This window comes from Barbus barbus (genome assembly GCF_936440315.1).
Source record: "Barbus barbus genome assembly, chromosome: 45".
Classification (NCBI taxonomy): Eukaryota; Metazoa; Chordata; class Actinopteri; order Cypriniformes; family Cyprinidae; genus Barbus; species Barbus barbus.
The window spans coordinates 23,937,268-23,955,213 of NC_136723.1; the positions used below are offsets into that span (position 1 = coordinate 23,937,268).

Below are 17,946 nucleotides of genomic sequence, written 5' to 3' on the forward strand. Positions count from 1 at the left end.
CATACACACTCTATGAGCATTTTTAGAATTACTTATTTTTTTGTGATGAACATTTAAATGGACTTGTAATGTTTTAAAGACATTTAAAAATGTCTTTGAGTCGCAGTTCAATGTTCAAATCCAAGTAAATTCACGTCACCCTTTTAGAGTTCAAATACCAATCATTTAATGTCATATAAGTCTACAGGGGCCTATAAATATGTGTCGTCCACTTCCCCTCTGACCCCAGGACAACATGCTTTTGGCATGTCCATATGGACAGACAATGAAGCAGGTCAAGTGAGGTCTGGTGAGTGTCTTCATTTTACAGGTCCAGGGCACCAGTGGACCACAAAATTGAAGTGACCACAGCTCACAGAGAGTCATTGAAGTCTACTTGGTCAAATATTGGTTTGACCTGCTGACCAGCTGGCCTTGTTCATGACCACGACACACGTCAGTGACAATGACAATGGTAAAATAAACATTTTGCGACTAGTTTTATATATTAGTCAAAGATATATTCTGTAATAATCTAAAAGTTTAATCCATTCCAAATCTGACATAAAAAAAGTTGTGCACATTTATTTTCAAATATTTTCAATGCTTAGTTTTTTTCAAAGTCCAGTTAACAAAATAAAAAATAAATAGGCGATATAAACAAACAAATAAATAATTTACTTTGCCAAATAGTATTTGTTAAATAAAAAAATATTATTTTTAAAATAATAATTCAAAATATGAGCTTTTTTTTTAATAAATACATTTTTCATGCAGAATTGAATGCATGATTGATTAATCGAAAAATTAAGCTAAGATTACAAATTTTTAATTTAATGATTTTCTAAATAATATAAAAAATTGTTTAATGTCAGGAAGAATTAGAGACAATAAATGAGTGACTCTGTGAGAAACGAGTGTCCCCCATGGCTGTCTCCCTAAAATGCTAATTTTAACATATTGTTAAAACCATCTGTGAGCAATAATTATGTATTGAATGGCAATTGAATGGCTGACCACAGTGTCACCATTATGTTCCCAGAGTCCTAAAATCCTGCTTGTTCTAATTCCAGCTCTTGTGGGAAGTGTGCTCTCAAAATTAACCACAATGCACTGCTTTACCTAGAATCCATCCATTTTGCAGTGTTAAATTGCCCACACCAAATATTAGGCTACTTAAAAATAGTTTGCATGTATTCACCAATCTGAAGTGTCAATATACTATAATAAAATTGTATGTGTTTTCCGTAATAGAACAAACAGTTCATTAATAAGTCAGTTCTGCATAGCCAGCGGGACGTTGTAAACTCAGAAAGGGTTCAATAACTAGTCCCCTGAAGTGGAGGGCAGGTCTGTTGGTTTTGACTTCAATGGATTAGGCAGGTTGTTAGTGCGTGGAGTGAGAGGGCAGCTGCTCGCGGTACTTTGGTCATTCAGAGCGTATGCATTACAAGGTGCCAGTAACGCTCGGCCCAGCGGTAGGCAGTCCGGCTGCCCTAAGGGAGGTCAGGGGTTAAATGGTTTGTGTCAGAGGGGCTGAAACCCATAATTGAAAATAGACCTTGTCCTCCTTTAGTTCACAAAACCAGTAGAGTGGTTAAGGGCACGGGGTCTGACATATGAAGTCCACTGGGCACGAGGTCATGGGCTAAAGATATTTATAGACGTTGCATTTCCACATTCCATCAATCATTAGAGTTATTGATCACATTTTCTTCGCTGCAGTTTTCATACTCTGCATCTACATTTATCATCTACATTATCAACTTGCATATCCACTGGAAATGTAAGATTTTCCATTTTGAAATGGATAACGTCTTCTCAATTGTGCTTTATATTGGCAGTATCATTTTCTGCTCTTTTCATTTGATCTTGTGTGGATTTTAGTTGTGCTGACATTGATTTAATCATTGCTTGGAAAAAATTTTAATAGTCTGTTCCCTGGCTGAAATATTAGGCCTAGTAGGACGACGTTCATTCAGGTCTCTTTACTCGAACCTGCTGGGCTCTGTTTGGGCCCTTTGAAGAGGAACATAAAGAGAAAACTGAGGCAGGAATACGAAGCATATAGAGTCCCTTCTGCTGACCAACTGTGCTGTCGGTGGGTGCTTGTAATCTCGTCACAGGACAATTAAATCACTCCGCCGGGGTCAGGGCCTGTGGGGCTGAGAAAAATAAGGTCATAGAAGTGTGTGTGAATAAACGCGCTTATCTACAGCTAACAATGTTTTTCAAACAGATAGTTACAGTTCAGTCACGTTAAAACACCTAGTCGAAAAAAAACCTTTCGTATAGTTATATAACGTATATAGTATATTAACGTTAATGTCCGAGACTATATCTTCTAGCGGAAGGATTGAACAATTTGCGTTTTTTAAAAGATGTTTGTATTTCAATGATGCAATTATGTTTTATTGTGAACGCTTGATAAAACCAGAATTAACAGCACTTGTTAGGCACAGAGGACTCGTTTTCTGGTCATTGATTCGGTGAATGAAGTACAATGATGCCATCTAGAGGTAAAAATCTGAACATTATTATTATTTTTAATACATTAAAGAGAATTCTGTTTCTTATATGTAATCTAAAAATATATATTAATTTTGTGATCTTAAGGCTGGAGTACACTACTCAAGTTTTGCCAAAATTCGAGGGACAGTCTGCAGATTAAAAAAATAAATAAAAATTGTCTGTTTTAACCATTTATGTTGTGCATCTTATATATATGTGTGTGTATGTATGTAACTATATATATATATATATATATATATATATATATATATATATATATATATATAAAAATAAAGATGTACTTTAATCTGAATATTCAGATTTATTCCTGGATCCTGCAAGATAGTCACCTTAAATACAACATATTAAAAGTTCACAGAATAAACACCAAAAATGGTAAGAAATTCATAGAAATGACAAAATTCCTTTTATTTGCATATATATTAGAAAACATAATCACTGTATTTTTACAAGAACATTAAATGAGTGCATGCATACCTGATAGTGTAATCTCACTCACATCTTTATGCATATTGTCCGGAAATCATTTTAGAAAAATTCAAAAGCAAAAAGCATTATTTTCAATTTCATGATTCCAAATATGAAAATAGTTTTGATACAAAATACCTTGTTCTGTATTTCTGGGTAGCTCCTATATCGGACATATATATATATATATATAAAATCAGATATGATGTTTTCTCTTGATCGCCTGCTCAAGCACAACATTTATAAAGAAAACAAACCAGTCAGAGTGTAAATTCATAAAGCATATTTGGTCTTCTAAGGCATGATTTTCGCAGCATCAGTTAGTTTACATGCGTTTTTCCTTCTCCACTTGTCAAGCATTACAGATTTTTAGGTAAAATGTGGTTTTAGTTTGTTTTCAGAGGAAAAACTGTAATAGTGTTCGACACTGCAGAATGCAAACAGTAGTTATGAATCTGGACAACATCACTTCTGTCACCTGGAAAACATCAGCGTCCTTTTCATGACAACTGTGGAACGTTTCTTCTGCTTCATATTTTTTTTCTCTCTTTATGAAAACATCCTGTAAATATGGGAGTGCAGGTAAACAAACATTCACTCACTGCCTTGTCTGTCTAATGTGACGTCTATGATCAAAAGTGGTTTATAATGTCATAGAACAGACACATGAAAGCTTTTAAAGTGTGCAGCACAATGAAACCCTGCAGTCTATCGGCTGCTGTTGGTCACTGCATACTGAGTTTGGGTCTGCTGCAGAAGTTCAGTGACTGCCAAGAGTTTTTTCAAGATGTGCTGTGAGAAAAACAGAACAATTTTACTCAACATGAGACCACAAGTACTGGTTATTATCATAAAAGATTTCAGAAGTTATAATGGTACCTGCTGCGCGCCCCTCTCATTACTGAGTATCCTCAGCTCATCTAAGTGTGTGACACAGAGCTGGTGGAGGGCAGCGAGGTCACGGGCCAGGTCAGTGTTAAAGTGCTCTGTGGGTTCAGGCAGCTCTGGGACATTCTGAAAAGAGCAAATGCATGCAAATAGTAAAAACACACTAGATATATGGCACAGGGCATATGAATATGACTTAATCATTGCAGTTATCTGGAAAATAAATAAATACATGTTTCACATGTTTTTTATAAAGGTAATGAGTGTTTCGTGTGTTTTAGAGATATGCAAGTATGTATATGTGACCCTGGAGCACGGGTATATTTGTAGCAATAGCCAAAAATACACTGTATGGGTCAAATTTATCGATTTTTCTTTTATGGCAAAAATCATTAGGATATTAAGTAAAGATCATGTTCCATGAAGATGTTTATTGAATTTCCTCCCGTAAATATATCAAAACTTCATTTTTGATTAGTAATATGCATTGCTAAGAACTTCATTTGAACAACTTTAAAGGAGATTTTCTCAATATTTTGATTTTTTTTGCACCCTCAGATTCCAGATTTTCAAATAGTTGCATCTCAGACAAATATTGTCCTTTCATAACAAACCATACATCAATGGAAAGCGCATTTATTCAGCTTTCAGATGATGTAGAAATCTCAATTTTAAAAAATTGACACTTAAGACTGGTTTTGTGGTCCAGGGTCACATACTGTTTATTGTATGTTTTATGCCAGTGTCAAATATGAATTTATGTCCAGAACCTCTGCACAGACAATAAAGTAAAGTACATTTGACGATAATTCCATTTTAACTCATAGCTGAGTATTTCTGTGTTGAAAAATGTGGATAATAAAGCATTTGCGCCCCCTGGAGGATGTGTAATTTCTTTCTTATAAGAATGAGTTGCACTATAAAAATAATTTTTTGAAGTTGTAAAAAAAAAAAAAATGTATTATTCAAAAGAAGAAAATACCATTTGATTCTTTCGACTTGTTTAAAATAAATAAATAAAACTTGTTTATTTCAATGTGTTACTAGCTGTTTCTTTGTAATTATTACTACACCACATTTTTCAGCTATATTTGCAGTAAAACGAGTTTTAGAGAAGTTGACAAACCCCAAGCTCATCCAAAAATTTGATCATTCTGTGTTTGTTGCTCTTGATGAATGGATTTACTCCTTCCATGTATGGCTCCTGAGAGGGGACAAAATGAAATATTTAAAGAAAGCAACAATTATAGAACCAGAGAAGTCTTTAAAACCTATTAAAATCCATTTAAAGTGTTTATTTTACTTTGGCACCAAATTCCACCAGGTTGGCCAGATTTTGGACTGCTTTGGCCACTAAGGTGAGAGTCCGGGATGCGATAGGGCAAGGTGGATCTGCAGAAATAGACCAAGTATTTGATGTATACATTTCTATATTTAAATGTTGCTGATGCCTGTATAATAAAAACTGAACAAATTGAATTACCCAATCACAGCTCACCTGCAATGATGTTAAAAATTCTGGGGTTGACTATAGCAGGACAGATCAATCTGAGGAAGACAAATCCACTGGAAAAGAAAAAAATACTTTTGTAAAACATTTTATTACATAGCTGTCGATACATTTATACTAATTAATATAATGTTTTATTTTAATTGTATTAAATCTATTATAAATCAAATTTTGTCCTCCGACAAAACATATTTCCATACCTTATAACTCTAGTTCTCATGGTTGTGTTTCTGGGCCACTTCTGCTGTACAGCTTTCTGTAAACATCCATATATGAACCTGAGAGTCCTGCAAAAAAGGCATCAACATGTATAAACCTCCATACTCTCACATTATATCCTTGTTGGGTCACAGAGTATATTTGCAGAAGTATATTTATATATAAAGTGACTCACGGAGGGAGGATTTCAGCAGCCATGAATATTTTCTCCACCAGCTCAGACACAATACTCAGGAGATGAGCGAGATTCACGTTCACATCCTCATTCTTCTCCAGTTTAGATGGATTGAGCTAATTTACAGTGGAAACAACATATGTTTAGCAGGCAAATGATTGATCTACAAGATTGAACTAAGATGCATCAGCTTCAAAGGGTTCATTCATTTTTGAAGCTTTTTGATAACATAATTTGACATGCAAACATGTTAGCCAGTCATAAATCATAATAGCTAATTTAGATTTTTAAATATTAAAGATTCTGTTTAGTTCGAAGTGTTAAAGAGAGGATGTTAATATCTAATTAATAATTAAATGTAATATTGTAATATAACATGCTAATCAATGATGATAATTACATTTTTAGTTATAATTTATTTATAAGTTTTTTAAATTTTTTTATGGAAGACTGTTTCCACCACAGAATTTTAAAAAAATGAAATAGGTTTTTTTTTTTTATCTCACAGTTCAGACTTTTTAACCCCTGAGTTCACAGTATAAACTATTATTTTTATTTCAGTATTTTTTTTTATCTCACAATTCAGATTTTTTTCCTTGCAATTCAGAATTCTGACTTCCTTTCTCTTAATTCCGAGTTTCCATATCATCTTTTTTCTCTTATTTCTGACTTTATGTCTCAATTCTGTTTTTGCTTCTGCCACGAAATAAAAAATAAAGGTAATTGAGACAATTGAGATCAGAGGAAAAAAATAAAGTGCTACAAAAGGAGGATATGGATATTTAAGCATGATGATCTCTATGCGATTTTGGTTAACATATAAGCAATACCTCACAGGACTGTCTAGACTCCATGATCTTGAGGATGGTGTCTTTAAGAGCGTGATGAACAAATGGAGTGGCCGTGGCTTTCATGTACTGCTCCATCAGAGTACTGGCCAGAGTGGTAGCACGAAAGAGAGTCGTCGCTTCATCTGGAAAAACAAGCAACTCTGTGAATAATTCTGATTAATTCAGTCATGCAGCATAAGAAGAGGAATAAAAAAGTACCTTCAGCGCTGATCTCACGGTCATTGAGCTCTCTGAGCAGCTGGGCCTCCAGGTTCTCGTGTCTGAATATCCTGAGCAGAACGCTGGCCAGGAGAGTGCGGTTCTGTCCACACACGTGGGCCAGAGCACTGATCACATGCAACTCTTTCAGCAGAACCAGCTGAAAAACATCAAATATTAATTGCTGGAATGAGTTGCCAGTTCTAAAATAAACCAATTACTAATTATTATTTGTCTCTACCAGGGTTATTACGGTTTAAAACTATTAAAAACTGTAAAAATTACAGCAGAAATGAAATGAAATACTTAAACACAATTTAAAAATGTTACCTTCACAACTAACAGAAATATGTTTAAGCACTAAAATCAGTAACTGGAAATAAACAAAAACTTAAACTAAACTAAAACTAACCTAAATAGTATTTAGCGATTAATCGCATCCAAAATAAAAGTTTTTGTTTATTTAATATATGTGTGTACTGTGTATATTTATTATGTATATATATAAAGACACACACAAAGTATATATTTAGAAAAATTTTACATGTATATATTTATATTAATATAATTTATATTAATATAACTTAATATATAAACATAAAATATTTTTCTTAAATATATACATGCATGGGTGCGTATTCATATATACATAATAATTATACACAGTACACACATACATATTATGTACACAAAAACTTATTTTGTATGCGATTAATCGTGATTAAATGTTGCCCAGCACTACTAAATAGTAATATAAAAAAAATATATAAAACAATAAAAATTCACAAACAGAATTATAAATATAACTACAATTCAAAAGGAAATCTAAAAATATGAAAAAAATGTTTAATAAAATACTTTAACAATATATAAATAAAAAGCAATGAACTAAAATAACAATGGTCTCAACAGCCAAAAATATTTCTCACTGGCCATTACTCTGTATTTTCATAAATACAATTTCATCAGAATTCTGAGTTTACATTTTTCAAGTAAAAATAAAAACGGTAATTGTGGCTCTTTTTCCCTAAAAATAAATCAAATGACCTTTTTTTCTTGCATATACAAGTTGATATGTAATGCCATGATGTTAACAGTGTCTTGCAAGTCTGTTTTTATTTGTTAGAATTGCTTGAGAAAAGTCAGAATTGTAAGTCACCTTTTTCTTTTTTATTCCATGGCAGAAATAGGCTTTCATAATAATGTGACATATTTATAAGGGAAATTCTGTGGGAAATTGTAAAGCGCATTACTTGACTTCAGGACATGACAGGATGATCAATGATACCTTAAATAATGTGGCTGTTTTTCTTTTTCTTTTAAATGGCGGACAATAAAATATTTTATTATAAATAAAATATACAGATTTTTTGGTCGCAACATTGCATTGATTCCTCTGTTACTTGTATCAGCATTTTTTATTTTTCTTTGAACAAAATTAATTGCACTTTCATCAGCAGGGGTCAGACTCATGTTCTTATATTGTGACTGAAATGCATTGTAAATTCTAGGACAATCCAGTCACTGAATTTTAGTTAAATGTTGACCCTGTTTATATATAAGCTCATGTATGTAGCCAACCTCTTTTAACTCATTGTACACCTCCACAGGCATGATCTTCTCCACAGAGTAGCGCACTCTCAGGCGGAGTGAGCTGGGCGCCACGTTCTTCAGAGGCACGTAGGAACTCAGAGGAAACCACTCGTCAATCATCTGACCCCTTTGTAGCCGACAAAGAGGGCAGCACATGAACACTGCGGGAGAAGAGCACATGTTATTTCTAATACGAAAGTTTTGAAAGTCTGAGCATGAAGTAATAAGAAGGAACGTACAAATATCGTTCTCTTTGCTTTTTTTCATCTTGTTGCTCAGGCTGATCTCAAACCTGTTGATGTCGCTGGATAAGTTACTGCAGGAGTATTGAGAAACATTAATAAAAACGTTTGATTGTATAGAAATACTATCAATATCTGAGGAAGTGTCTTACTCGAAAATGAACTCCTCTGTCCACACAGGGTTTTGGCCCTCCCGCGGATGGGTTTTTGCAACCTGAATGCTGTTCAGGTAAATGTTGCAGTAGGCGTTCGTGAAATGTTTACTAGGAAGGTGGTGAGACTCCTCAACATTTAGAAATAAGCTACTGACCTGTAAAGATACATGTGAGTAACAGCTGGAATTCATATGACATTAAACAACAGGAAGCAACTGAGAGTTTACCTGACGCATGCGTTTGTTTGAGCAGGGTTGGCTGGGTTTCCTAAGGTTACTACAGAAAGTTTGCAGACATTTCATCCAGTCCTACGCAATTGAAGGGTGTAAGAAATGAACAAGAATAAATTGAACAGAATTATATTTACAGTGTTCAACAAAAGCTGTTTTTCTATCCTCACTGCTGCAAGATGACAATATTACAGCCAAACAGATCTAATTTTAATATATACACACGCCGTCTGTTCAAAAGTTTGGGTTTCAGGAAGATATTGTAATATTTTTGAAAGAAGTCCTTTATGCTCCCCAAAGCTCCAATTATTTGATAAAAATACAGTAATAAAGTAATATTCTGAAATATTAGTACAATTCGAAAGAGCAGTTTTCTATGTTAATATTTCAAAATATAACAAAAACAAATAAAAAAAATGTAATGTAAAAGTCTTTACTGTCATTTTGATCAATTTAATGCTTCTTAGCTGAATACAATATGTGACCCTGGAGCGCAAAACCAGTCAAGTGTCAATTTTGCATAATCTGAAAGCTGAATAAATAATCTTTCCATTGATGTATAGTTTGTTATGATTGGACAATATTTGGCTGATACACAACTATTTGAAAATCTGGATCTTGAGAAAATCGCCTTTAAACTTGTCCAAATGAAGTCCTTAGAAATGCATATTACTAATCAAATATTAAGATTTGATATATTTATTAGGGCTGCCACTAACGACTATTTTTATTTCGATTAATCTAACCGATTGATTTCCCGCAAAAAAAATCAACAATTTTACTTAATATTTTATTAAACCAAATTTCTATGAAATCCTTTTTTAAAGCAAAAGTGAAGTGCAACATAGAGTTAAAGTAGCAAGTGTCCATCTCATATCCCAATCACTGAAATCAGTTCAGTATTATAGTGTGAGAATGACAACACATCCACGCGTTCTAGTCTAATAATAATACAATTATAATCAAAAAACACTTTTTAAAGAAGTATTTACCAGAAATATTATTTACCAGAATTCAGTTAGGAGAAAAATGTAAATGTGCAGTATTTCTAAAAAAATACTTTTTTTAATATAAAATCAATTAATTGGAGATGCTTTATATCATTAAAATTTAATGGAACAATTAAAATGGAATCCAGAAAATAATGGAAAACAGAATTTGGTACAGATAAAACTGTAAAACTCAATTAATTAGACAGGCTTTTTGATTAATCAAATTTAAAAAAACTGAATTTGGAAATAAAACGGATTTCATAGGGCCCTATAATTATATATATATATATATATATATATATATATATATTGTGTTAATAAAAATGGATTTAAGTGAACAATAGCTTTTAAAATGACTTAAAGTTCATATATAATAGCAATGATGCAATAATAATTAGTTCAAATAAAGTATCAAAAGCAAGAAATCACATGGTTTTATTGAACAAAACTGTTAAAATGCATAATGTATTATAAACAATAGAGTTAATGTAGATTACGCATCACAACAAAGGCCTGCAGGGGCGCCGGCGGCCTGATGATTATTTTTACACATTACTGTTTAATATTGACCAAGCACCATTTAATTCAAACGTACACTTAATCTTTAATATTTGGCCATTTCTTTAGGACAGAAATGCTATAGCCGCTGTAATTACATGAATATGTGGAGATCAAACCGTGTAAACAGAGTGTGGGTTTGTGCTTTTATTTTGAAATCGTGATGTATTCTCCTGTGTTTGTGTAGATTTATAAATGATTTACCTCCCAAATCTGATGAAATGCGCACGTTGCGTTCCCAGATGAAGGTTATAATAAACCCAGACTCACAACAGCATGCAGAGATGAGTTTGAGTCGCTCCACTCATGTAAATGATAACAGTTTCTGTGTAACTACTGTGAACGGAGCCGCTGTGTGACGCACGTGCTTAATCTACACACATGGAAATAATTAAACTGCATCGCATATAATTATTTAATTAAATCATAGCGTTTGTGAATTCACAATTATGCTTAATTATGATTTTTAAATGGGTTTAATATATCTTGCAGCCTTGGAAAATCGTCTAAAAATGTGTTTTATGGATTCTCGCCAGTGAAATGCGCCACTTCCGGTATTTTGCCGGTTAGTCGACGCGAGCAAAATTAAGTCGACGATTTTTTAATAATCGACTATTCGCGACAGCCCTAATATTTATGGTAGGAAATTTACAAAATATATTTTTGGAACATGATCTTTATTTAATATCCTAATGATTTTTGGCATAAAAGAAAAATCTATAATTTTGACCCATACTATGTATTTTTGGCTGTTGCTACAAATATACCCCAGCGACTTAAGCTCCAGGGTCACATATAATAATAAAAATCTGACTGACCCAAACACTTTTAAAAAGTAGTGAATGTGGAGCTGGATTTGGGATGTATGAAATTTCACTTTGGGACTGAAACCCAATGACTGACAAATGCAGTATTTCATATGTTAAACTCAAAACAGAAAATCTATCATTTGGACACCGTGTTACTCTGATGAAAGTGTATTAGCCAGCATTGCTAATGAAGGCTTCAGTACCTGAGCTTGTTCCGGGGTCTCTCCAGCAAAGTAAAAGATGCACTGCTCCTCGCTAAAGTGCTGCACAACTATCTGGAAACAGTTTGGCCTGCAGAAAAATAAAAATAGCTAAATGTATTTCACTCGAACCTAAAGTTGAACTATTATCAGTGCATAATACAGTGGGAAACAAACCTGCCAAACATGCTGTCATGGACCTCGTACACAGAACACACACTCAAGTCAATTAAACCCTTTGGTTTGGTTGCTCGTTTCTCACTCTCAAAGTAGATCAGCTGGGAATCGTTTCCCTCAAGGATAAAATATAGGTTTTTCCATCTTTTTCCTTTTCCTATAAAAGACACAAGACTAAATACCTTAGTAAAATGATTTTGATAATGTCTTCAATGTAAAACTACACTAAAATGTAAGCAATACCTTTATTGAGCAGGATATATCCTTTCTTCACAATGTTTTTATAGAAAGCATCCTTGGTCTTTCTGCGGATGGTGTTGTAGATTTCTTTGCCTTCGACGGTGTCAGTAAGCACCTGCTCCTGATGAAATCCCACATTTCAAATCATTCACACAATAACATCAATAAAATGAATCAGAGATTTCGAAAAATGGTTGTTGCACATACTTGGACAGATAAAGCATCTTTAAGGTTGTGGCCCTCAACTATCTGTTCCTTTCTGTAGTGTTCAATGATGTCATCAATACTGTACAAACAAAACCAAGAAAACACAAGCAATGTGAGTCATGAAACTCGATTTGATACATTCCAAAAGCCATACAATGCTCACAAATTGCATTTACCTGTTGTAGTAACGGCCTCCCATCATAAACTGGTTGCTGGGTGTGGGGCTGATTTTGAAGCGCTGGATGGTCTCAGTGGTGCGGAAGTACAGCGAATAGTCCCCAGGTGTGCTGTCAGACGGGCGCACTAAAAAACTGCCCACCTGCCCAACTGGGGAGAGCGATTACAAGGAGTTAAGCAGGTGTAACCCTACGTGGTTTAATGTTTTTTTTTTAATTTTCAGACTGACCTGTCATCAGTAGGTTGTAAGCCTCTTGTTTGTTGATCTTGCCATGAAACCAGCTGGAAAAGACAGATGATGTTGAGCAAATCATAAGAGATAAGGCATGAATATAATCATAGTCTTAAGTCGCTGGGATATATTTGTAGCAATAGCCAAAAATACATTGTATGGGTCAAGATTATAGATTTTTCTTTTATGCCAAAAATCATTAGGATATTAAGTAAAGATAATGTTCCATGAAGATATTCTGTACATTTCCTCCCGTAAATATATAAAAACTTCATTTTTGATTAGTAATATGCATTGCTAAGAACTTAATTTGGACAACTTTAAAGGTGATTTTCTCTATTTTGATTTTTTTGCACCCTCAGGATCCAGATTTTCAAATAGTTGTATCTCGGCCAAATATTGTCCTATCCTAACAAACCATACATCAATGGAAAGCTTATTTATTCAGATCTCAGATGATGACACAAAAATGGACACTTAAGACTGGTTTTGTGGTCCAGGGTCACATATTTATATTAATTTTATGCAGTGCATAGTTTGGAAACTGGAAACTTACACCACTCAACCAGAAATCAAAACAAAATAATCAAACTCACGCTTTCCCCTCATGTGGGTCTTCTTCACGTCCCTGTGAATGTGTCAATATAGGACACACGGTCATAATTTTGTATATATACATATTCATCCAGTTATGGAAGTGTGTTTATTTAGATTTTTTTATTCTAAACAATATTTCTACTCACCACTTCCTTCACCAGGTCTTGGACTATAAGACCCTGCTCATCTGTTCGGACATTCGTCACCCACAACCAGCCGTCCTCCAGTTCATTATGAACTATAAATGTGTCGCCTTTGAAGAAACTGTGAGCACAAGAAGTCTAATTAAGTAAACTTTCTGAACATACATTAAAAAGTTATTTATTCCTCTGATGACAAAGCTGAATTTTCAGCATCATTGCTCCAGTCTTCAGTGTAACATGGTCCTTCAGAAATCATTCTAATATACTAAAGAAACCTTTCTTATTATCAATAAAAAAAAAACAACAGTTGTGCTGCTTAATATTTTTGTGGAAACCATGATACATTTTTTGTTCTTTTATGATACATAAATCTTTTATTACATTATAATTGTCTATACTGTCACTTATGATCAATATGAAGTAGAGGTCGACCGATATGGGTTTTTCTCTGGCCGATGCCGATATTTAGAAATCAGGGCAGCCGATGGTCGATATATGATGCCAAACATTATAATAAACACTGTAAACATAGCTAGGCTATTTTAGTTCCCCTCACTCCACAACAAATGCTTTCAATTAACAGTATTTAGAAAAGAGCAAGAATGAAAAATAAAAGAAGCTAGCTATAAACGACAAGCCAAAACGAATTAATTTAGGCTAAAACAAAACTGAAACCAACGTTGGGTCTCTCATTCGACACAAAATCAAATGTTTCCGTATTCACAATGTATTTGAATGCCAAAATATTATTTATTATGTACAGGTGCATCTCAATAAATTAGAAAGTGGTGAAAAAGTTAATTTTTTTCTTGTAAGTCATATATTTTAGATTCATTGCCTGACCTGAACCCCATAGAGAATATATGGGGTATTGTCAAGAGGAATATGAGAGACACCAGACCCAACAATGCAGATGACCTGAAGGCCGCTATTAAAGCAACCTGAGCTTCCATACCACCTCAGCAGTGCCACAAACTGATCACCTCCATGCCACGCCGCATTGAGGCAGTAATTAAAGCAAAAGGAGCCTCTACCAAGTATTGAGTACATATACAGTAAATTAACATACTTTCCAGAAGGCCAACAATTCACTAAAAATGTTTTTTTTATTGGTCTTATGAAGTATTCTAATTTGTTGAGATAGTGAATTGGTGGGTTTTTGTTAAATGTGAGCCTAAATCATCACAATTAAAAGAACCAAAGACTTAAACTACTTCAGTCTGTGTGCACTGAATTTATTTAATACACGAGTTTCATAATTTGAGTTGAATTACTGAAATAAATGAACTTTTCCACGACATTCTCATTTATTGAGATGCACCTGTACTTCACAGAATTACTGAATTTCACAGGAAAGATTTGTTTATTTTTTTATAAATAAAGAACTGTATTTCTTTAGTCAATTATTAGAGTATTACATGTTACACGGGCTGGTTTATTCATTTTTAAGTATTTTTGAGATTTTAAGAACAAGTGGAAAATGTGCTGAATGTTTCATTTCATCCAAGTTAAATTAACAAGCAGTTAGACTTCATTTACATTCGTTTTAAACGCGGAGCCAGGCGCGAATGGACACAGGTTGCGTGCGTGCGTCAGGCCTCGTCCATATTGCCAGATGGAGCAGAGCAGTGCTGATCGGTGAGAACGGAGGTGCGCTCCCTCTGTTGGTTAGTAAGACTGTCACTCAAGGCTGGCAGTTGTGCATATGCTCTGGAACAGAGTAATATCGCGTCCACATCGCAGGTTTTGCGATTAGCAAATCGCAACGTCTCAAATCGTGATTGCGATTCGATCTATCGGTCGACCTCTAATATGACGTGTCCTTGCTGAATAAAAGTAATACTTTCCTTAAAAAAAACTGTCTGACCCCAAACTTTATATATGTTATATGTTTGAAAATAACATAATAAAATCAAATGACCTGATCTCATCAGTTTCAGGCACTTTGGTGTATGGGAGAATTGCTCGCACCCTCCTGCGGTCTTCAACAGGCTTACAAAACAAAACAAAAATGTTCAATATATTGTGAAAATGACTGTAAATTTTTCTGTGTATAAATACTACAAAATGTTTACACTTTATGTCTACCTCTGGAGGAGCGACTGGTGATAACAACTTCTCTCCTTTCAGCAGACAGGACACGTAACTGTAATAACCAATCAGATCCGACAGAGAGGAGAAACGACGGCCTCCAATGTAGTAGTCTCCACACATGGCGATGATCCTGCAAACATCCATTACTCAGATCACAGACACCATCTCATTATCTAAACACAAAACCTTTCAGATTAAAATGTAAGCACATTGCAAATAAAGATGTGCCATGATCATTAGCGATTAGTTCAATTTAAAGACGTAATTTGATTCTGAAGCTGGAGACAAAGATAACAGATAAACAAACACCTGAAATGACTGACTGTGTTGGTCATGCTAAGGAAAGACAGCACAAATGAGCCGGGTCTGCGGTCACTCTCCCTGATAAGGTAGCTGCCAGCCGTCCTGGCCTGAAGCAAACGCTCCTCTGCGATCATCCGGTCCAGCTTCCCATGATACCACCTGTCGAGTTACAAACTCCATTACAAATCTTTTATTATTTTTTTATCACAGATCAAAGTAATAGGAATACTTCAACCAAAAATGAAAATTTACTAAAAATGGACTCACATTCGGGCCATTCAAGATGTAGATGAGTTTCATTATTAAAACAGATTTGGAGAAATTTTGCATTACATCACTTGCTCCCCAATAGATCCTATACAGTGAATGGGTGCCGTCAGAATGATAGTCCAAACAGCTGATAAAAACATCACAATAATCCACACTACTCTACTCCATCAATTAACATCTTGTGAAGAGAAAAACTGTGTGTATGTGAGAAACAAATCCATCATTCTATGGATCTGTTTATCCATAATATTGCTTTCTCCAGTGAAAAAGTCATCTAATCTGAATCAGGAGAGAAATACGCACAGATCAAGCAATAGTTCTAAACAAATATGTGGGTGGATTTTGGTGTGAGAAGACCAAATGAGATGAACTTTTCCAATGGAGGAAGCGTTATTATGGATTACGGATTTATATTTTGGAGAGAAGCAACAGTTAAAAATTAAAACAGTATAATGATGGGTTTGTTTCTTACAAACACTCAGCTTTTCACTTCATGAGATGATAATTGATGGACTGAAGTGGTGTGGATTACTTGTGATGTTTTTATCAGCTGTTTGGACTCTCATTCTGACGGCACCCATTCACTGCAGAGGATCTTTTGGTGAGCAAGTGATGTAAAGCTCAACTTCTCCAAATCTGTTCTGATGAAGTCATCTACATCTTAGATTGCCTGAGGCTAATATTTCAGCTATTGCTTTAATTATTGTGTGAACTATCCCTTTAAACATTCTTGGGATGCATAATATCATATTACATGACTCACTGATTAGGAGGCGGCGCAGTGAGGGTTAAAACAACTTCCTCATCCTCCCCAACTTCCTGCACATCCAGAGCATCACCTTCTTCAACGATGCCCAGTGGAAGAAATGAAGGGGACGTCAGGCACACCTCAGGACTCAGCGACGCGGATGCTATCCGACCGACAGCACCTTCATGTGGAGGATCTGACATCCCCCTCCCAACTCCTGAAAAAGACCCCAGTATAACATGTCCAGCACTAACACCACCTGCCTTTGAGGCAAACATGACTGTTCCAGGTCTCGGATCCTTTCCAAATACAGAATATGTGACCCCAGGAGGCTGTTTAGGTGGTAAAACCGTGGTATGGATGGACAAAGCTGAGCCCAGGTCCGAGATCTGTATACCCTGACCACGACAGGCTGGTAAATGTGTGGTCCCATCTCCCCCTGCCCCAGCCATCCGGGTCACCACCGAAAAAGGATCAGGCTCCTCGCTGCTACCATGGGTTGCCATCATTGTCACCCTGGGATGTTGACAATGAAAGCTGACAATGTTCAGGAGGGTTTCCCCTCCTTAAACCTACACCTTTATTCCCTTTTAGGAGAGTTTTCTCTAATTCACTGTGGTGGTTTGGGTCTAACACGAGACAAACAGCTTCAGGTCTTCATTGTTTGCTTTTCTCCTAATCTGAAAATAAGGACGAACACGGTCAGAAAAACTCAAATATTGATAGAAGTATCGTTTACACATGATGCTAGTGCATTTTTGCCTTTCTAATCACAACACGATCTTTTTATATGAGAATAAACATCAGATCTATTATGAGGAACTGCACTAGAATAACACTAATAAAAACAGAATAAAGTTAAATCTGCATACAACTGACGGCTATGTGCGTTAGCTCGTTAGCTTAGTTTGGTCCTGTCCAAGTTTGACACCACAAAATTTCAGCGTTTAAGGTTAGTTGAGCGCTAAGGCTTATTTACAGTGAGGCAGGAGTGTTAAAAAGTTGGGAAGAGATGTTAAAGATGATGTTAAGGAAACTTTGCGTTACTTTTGTCTCACTCACTTTGGCTAGTTTCATGTTGAGAGTTGTGTTGTGAAGTCTCGCGCAGCCCCTCAAACACTCCCACCTCGCGTGAGCCCGCCCGCCACGCTCCTGACTG

General features: G+C 35.1%; 1 protein-coding gene across 1 annotated transcript; it reads right to left on the minus strand.

The window, feature by feature from the left end:
- Positions 1–2,891: 2,891 nt before the first annotated feature.
- rasa1b (RAS p21 protein activator (GTPase activating protein) 1b) lies at positions 2,892–17,941 on the minus strand. Its single transcript, XM_079407433.1, has 26 exons — positions 17,850–17,941; positions 16,803–17,467; positions 15,776–15,928; positions 15,461–15,596; positions 15,294–15,364; positions 13,376–13,493; positions 13,229–13,260; positions 12,630–12,682; positions 12,400–12,550; positions 12,224–12,302; positions 12,020–12,137; positions 11,777–11,933; positions 11,603–11,690; positions 9,038–9,118; positions 8,808–8,965; positions 8,653–8,729; positions 8,402–8,574; positions 6,821–6,980; positions 6,602–6,744; positions 5,772–5,887; positions 5,578–5,664; positions 5,366–5,433; positions 5,171–5,259; positions 4,994–5,071; positions 3,859–3,993; positions 2,892–3,771 (listed from the first exon to the last, which is right to left on the minus strand). The coding sequence occupies exons 2-26, from the start codon at positions 17,294–17,296 to the stop codon at positions 3,688–3,690; spliced, it is 3,099 nt and encodes a 1,032-aa protein (XP_079263559.1). The 5' UTR covers positions 17,297–17,467; positions 17,850–17,941; the 3' UTR covers positions 2,892–3,687.
- Between the last annotated feature and the right edge of the window lie 5 nt (positions 17,942–17,946).

Bases quoted from the DNA above. Each gene is read 5' to 3' on its own strand.
- rasa1b (XM_079407433.1), bottom strand. From the start codon at position 17,296: ATGATGGCAACCCATGGTAGCAGCGAGGAGCCTGATCCTTTTTCGGTG. The intron at 15,597-15,775 runs GTGTTTGTTTAT...GGATGTTTGCAG, and splicing joins AACACAGTCAGTCATTTCAG to GATCATCGCCATGTGTGGAG. The intron at 11,934-12,019 runs GTATTGCTTACA...TGTCTTTTATAG, and splicing joins ATATATCCTGCTCAATAAAG to GAAAAGGAAAAAGATGGAAA.